At 42.5% G+C, this 5103-nt stretch overlaps 1 protein-coding gene across 1 annotated transcript; it reads left to right on the top strand.

Moving 5' to 3' along the window:
• Positions 1-632: 632 nt before the first annotated feature.
• CIMAP3 (ciliary microtubule associated protein 3) lies at positions 633-3656 on the top strand. The gene is made up of 3 exons (XM_027100071.1): positions 633-885; positions 2281-2398; positions 3429-3656. The coding sequence occupies exons 1-3, from the start codon at positions 758-760 to the stop codon at positions 3495-3497; spliced, it is 315 nt and encodes a 104-aa protein (XP_026955872.1). The 5' UTR covers positions 633-757; the 3' UTR covers positions 3498-3656.
• Positions 3657-5103: the final 1447 nt, after the last annotated feature.

A 5103-nucleotide genomic window follows, 5' to 3' on the forward strand; every position in this document is an offset into this window, starting at 1 on the left:
AGGTTTAAGCCAATCAGCAAGGTTAGAAATGGCTGAATGTACTTAGAGTTTAGTGTGATCCATGATGCTGCATGTATTTGCATTGGGGAGCAAAGCTAGAGGTTACCTAAAGGACATGCCCTGAAATTCAAGAAAAAATGTCATTTAGAAGAAAGCTACTAAGAAGCCTATATGAAAAGCTTAGATATTAACATTGCAAATGTGTATGTGTGAGTGTCCTGGGAGAGTGGAAAATAATTCTCAGAAGGAATGGTACCAAGGCAGGGCTTCAGTCCTGAGATACCTGATGTTAAAGTACCAGAAGCTTTGTTTATATGCATCATATTATCTTGTCAGTTAAAAATAAAATCGAACTTCTTCACCCTTTTGTGTGATTGGACTTCAAGTCTTCAGTATAGGCTCCTAACCTCTTGTCGGACATTTTCTTGACAATTAAGCTCGAGAGGGATACTGGCTCTAAAAGAATCTCTGAGTGGGATGGTGGGATGGTGGGGGTAGTAGCTGCAATAGTTACCTTGGCTCTCTACCCACCATAGGTTTATTTCTACAACCTAAGCATTAGGTACCTTTAGGTAGCTGAACCATACCATTATCTTGGTTTTCTACTTATTGTAGGTCTGTTTCTATAGCTTGAGGTGGTTCAATCATAGCTGATAACATGAACAGGGAGAGGATGATGTTGTTTTTTCTACTTAGAAGCCTTTACATGTATATATATTACCCTCTAAACTATTGATCTTTTTCTTGGAAATAGGATATGACACCTTACCCAGGCATGTACCAAACAGTCGGTCCTCAGGAGCAAACACACAAACAAAATTTTGCTCCATTTAATGCCTTGTTGCCTCGATTTAGGACATACTCTAAGGACACTTGTTATCCTGGGTAAGTGCCCCTCTTTCTGGTGCACTTCAACAAAGAGCAATAGGAAAGGAAGTACAAAAAGGGGTTACATCCCAACTATGCCCTCTAAATAAGGAACTATCTATCTTTAAAGATTCAACCTCTTGTCTTCCAGATCTCTAGAATTACAAAATTATTATAGAGGATAGTGATTCATTCAATAAATATTTATAAATGGCCAAGCAGTTTTGTAGGCTCTGAAGATTTTGCACTAAACCCACCATGCAAGGTTCCTGATTTCTTGGAGCTTACACTCTAGAGTCCAGACAGGTAAGAAGCAAATAAACAAGAAAATATCAGTGGTAATAAGGAGAGCGACCATATAATTCATTAGCTAGTGTGTCACTTCCGAGAGTGAAAGAGGATCTTATTAATAATTATACCAAGACTGTAGCCATAAGCTAGGGCTGTCATGAGCACACCAGGAAGTATAGTGACCTAGTGATGTGCTTAATAAAACCAAACAAGATGATATGATATGGAGTGATGGCTGGAATCTATTTTGGCAAGGACTGTCAAGATAGGTCTTTCTATGGAAATGACACCTGATCTGAAATCACAGTGATAAGACTAAAATGGCCCTGTGAAGACCTAGGCCTAGAGCTTCCCAGGCAGGAGGAGCTGCAAGTACAAAGGCTGTAAATTGGGAAGAATTTGGTGTGAGGAAAAAAGAAAAAAGGCTAGTATGGCTACAGTGTAGTGGGCAAGGAGGAAATGAGAACAGAGGAGGAGGAGGGGCTAGAGTATATAGGCCTAGTAGACCAAGGAATGCGTTCTAAGTGCTTTAGGAAGCCATTCAGAGTATGCGGAATTGTAGGGCACAGGGTCAAGGTCTTTCTTTTACTGGTGAGCATTCCAAGGATCAGAGAGTGAGTATAACTCTCTCAAGGTTTCAGTAAAGGAGTAGAAGTGTTAAATCTTGATTCCCATGACCACTCTATGTGTTATTTCCACAGCAAAGAGTCTACACCAAAAGACAAAGTGTTATGAACAAAGGCAATACAAAATATCCCATTGTCAGGAAATTTCACATCATGGGCAGAACTTAAGCATCACTGTGGAAGATCTCTTTTATCCTCCACCATTTCTGGGATCTTTTGGTCTCTCAGCTAAGAATACTGAGGTTCAGAAATATTTTAAACTAGAGTCGATTTTTACCCTCACTGCATGTCAAGACTAGAAATCTTGAACACTAACACCTATTTAGAAATACATTAACAGGCAAAGGAATACTATGCTTGCCTGACATTAAGATCTAATCAGTCTGTTGCCTTTTCCAAAGGAGTGAGGACTAGCTCAGGTGCACATGTGGTACTGATGAGGTTTGTATATGGTCACTAACTCATTCAACATAATATTTTATATTTTTATGTCTAGCCCTGACACATATAACCCAGAGATAAAGGCACCCAAAAAAGTCACCTGGCCAATGAAATTTGGATCTCCAGACTGGGCCCAGATTCCATGTCTACAGAAAAGAACCCTGAAAGCTGAGGTAATAAGATTGGACGTCTGTGGAGCCCTGTATTTAATACTTCCACATGTATCAGTGATTCTTAACCAGGAGTCCGTGAATAAGCTTCAAGAAGTCCTTGTTCCCCTGAAATTACTTGCACAATTTTGTGTGTATATGGATATGGGGATCTTTTTGGAGAGTTGCACAATTTCACTTGACTTTTAAAGGTGTGTGTGCTGAACAAAAGTCACATTTTCTTACTTAAACATCAAACAATCTTTTATGGTAGTCCAAGATAATTCTCCTCTATGATTGAGGAGTAAACTGAAGCTCAGATGGATTAAGCAGCTTGTAGCTGTGACTCCTAAGCCACTGCTCTTTCCATTACAATACTTGATCTACAAACGACTGTAGATCATTCTGGCAAGAACATGGATACCAGGAACAGACTGAGTGGGTTCAAATACGAATTGCATATTTGCTTGCTGTGTGTCTTCTAACTTTTATATTTGCTTGCTGTGTGTCCTCTAACTTTTCTAAGTCTCGGTTTGCTTGTCTTTAAAATGGATGTAATAATAGACTCAATCTGATAAAGTTGTGAAGATTGAGAGGTCGTAGAAAAGTGTTTAGCACCGTACTTGTAACATAATAAATACTCAATCCGTGTCAGCTATCATAATTCCAGAAGTGCCCTTTTTTCCCCTAGTGGAACTTTGGATTAATTCTACAAGTATTTATTAAATGCCAAATGAATTAACATAATTGTGATAGGGCCGTTGGGTAACATTCAAGAACTAAACACATAATCTTTGTTTTCAAGAAATTTACCAGCTATACTTGGGTAGTTATCAAGAGAAAATAATTCCTATGATATATCCTAGAGTAAGATGACAAAGAGTAGATGTACATAGCAATGTTGAGAGACTCACTAAGGCTAGGATCCTATGGGTTGGGATTCAGCTAGGCCACAACAGCTCTTAACATACAGTTCTATTTTGCACAGCCAAGAAGACCAGAGGCAGAGGGTTCTCATTCTAATATTAACCTAGACAGCATTCTTCCATTGCAGCTGCCCACAGACAAAGACTTTAGAAAGCATCGGAACCTTGTGGCCTACCTAAGCCTGTATTACAACTGAAAAGCTGTGACTACCTTCACGTGTTCCTCCTGACCACAGACTCTCCAGGATTGAGGACAGAGCTGCTTTTGTCCTTCTGCATTGCTCTGGCCTGCCTGTCTGCCAGCATGGGGCACAGGGAGGGGCAAGGGGCTCATAACTACTATATAACAGCATAAAGATTAGTTCAGAGATCTCTCTCTCCATGTGCTGGTTTGTTGTATATACATGTAGATGGGTCAGGGGGGTTTCTACTGAGTGCTCAGGGGGGTGGCTTTACTTTACTGAAATACTTGTGGGTCCCTGCCCTTTAGCTCTAATTCCCAGGCACGAGTTTTATGTTTTCTACCACTAGTCCTGGTGATAGGAGACTGTTGGTCTACACATATCACGGATTTGGATGGCTTGCTTGGCCTTGTATTTGGGCTTGCTGTATGTAGAGGATTCTTAAGGCAGAATAAATAATGTTTTAGGAGCTCTTCCAATTCCTGGACAAGATGGCAGAGTAGAAGGACCTTGAGCTCACCTCTTCTCATAAGCACACCAAAACCACGACTAACTGCTGAACAACCATCGATAAAAAAAGACTGGAAACTACCAAAAAATATTCTACATCCAAAGACATAAAGAAGTAACCACAACAAGACAGTAGGAGGGGCACACTCATATTATAATCAAATCCCATACACCCTGGGTGGGTGACCCACAAACTGAAGAATAATATCACAGAAGTTTTTCCACAGGTGTAAGAGTTCTGAACCACACATCAGGCTCCCAGCCTGCAGGTCCGGCATCAAGAAGAGCCCCCAGAGCATCTGGCTTTGAAGGCCAGTGGGACTTAATTGCAGGAGCTCCACAGGACTGGGGGAAACAGAGACCTCACTTAAAGGGTGCACACAAAATCTCACACACACCAGGTCTCAGAGCAAAGGCAGTAACTTCATAGGAGCCTGGGCATGACCTACCTGCTGGTATTTGAGGTTCTCCTGGGGGGGGCGAGGGCAGCTCATCCTGGGGACAGAGACCGTGCTGGTGAAAGTATTGGGGAGTGTTCATCTGCATGAACTCTTGCTGGAGGCTGACATCTTGCTTGGGTCATTAGCACCAAGACCTGGCCCCATCCAACAGCCTCTAGGCTCCAGTGCTGGGACGCCTCAGGCCAAACAACAAACTGGATGGGGATACAGCCCCACCCATCAGCAGACAGGCTGTCAAAAGACTTCTTGAGCCCACAGCGACCTCTAGAAATGCCCCTTGACATGGCCTTACCCACCGGAGGGCCAAGACTCCCAGCTCCACCCACCAGTGGGCAGGTACTGACCCCTCCCACCAGGAAGCCTGCACAACCCTCTAGACCAGCCTCACCCACCAGGGGGCAGACACCAGAAACAAGGAAACTACAGTCCTGCAGCCTGTGGAACTGAGTCTTCAAACACAGTTCAGAACCCACCCTGGGACCAGCTGGTCCCTGGTCCTTGGGAGATGAGAGGGGAGTGTACTCCTGGGATACATAAGACATCCCCTACAGAGGGCCACTTCTCCAAGGCTGAGAAATATAACTAACCTTCCACATACATAAAAATACAAATAGAAGTTTAGACAAAATGAGATAGCAGAGGAATATTTT

This window comes from Aethalodelphis obliquidens, unplaced genomic scaffold (genome assembly GCF_003676395.1).
Source record: "Aethalodelphis obliquidens isolate GAN/ISIS:26980383/991018 unplaced genomic scaffold, ASM367639v1 scaffold320, whole genome shotgun sequence".
NCBI classification, from domain to species: Eukaryota; Metazoa; Chordata; class Mammalia; order Artiodactyla; family Delphinidae; genus Aethalodelphis; species Aethalodelphis obliquidens.

Excerpts from the sequence above, each read along its gene's own strand:
- CIMAP3 (XM_027100071.1), top strand. The coding sequence starts at position 758 with ATGACACCTTACCCAGGCATGTACCAAACAGTCGGTCCTCAGGAGCAA. Across the intron at positions 886-2,280 it reads AAGGACACTTGTTATCCTGG|CCCTGACACATATAACCCAG; the intron begins GTAAGTGCCCCT and ends TTTTATGTCTAG. Across the intron at positions 2,399-3,428 it reads AAAGAACCCTGAAAGCTGAG|CTGCCCACAGACAAAGACTT; the intron begins GTAATAAGATTG and ends CTTCCATTGCAG.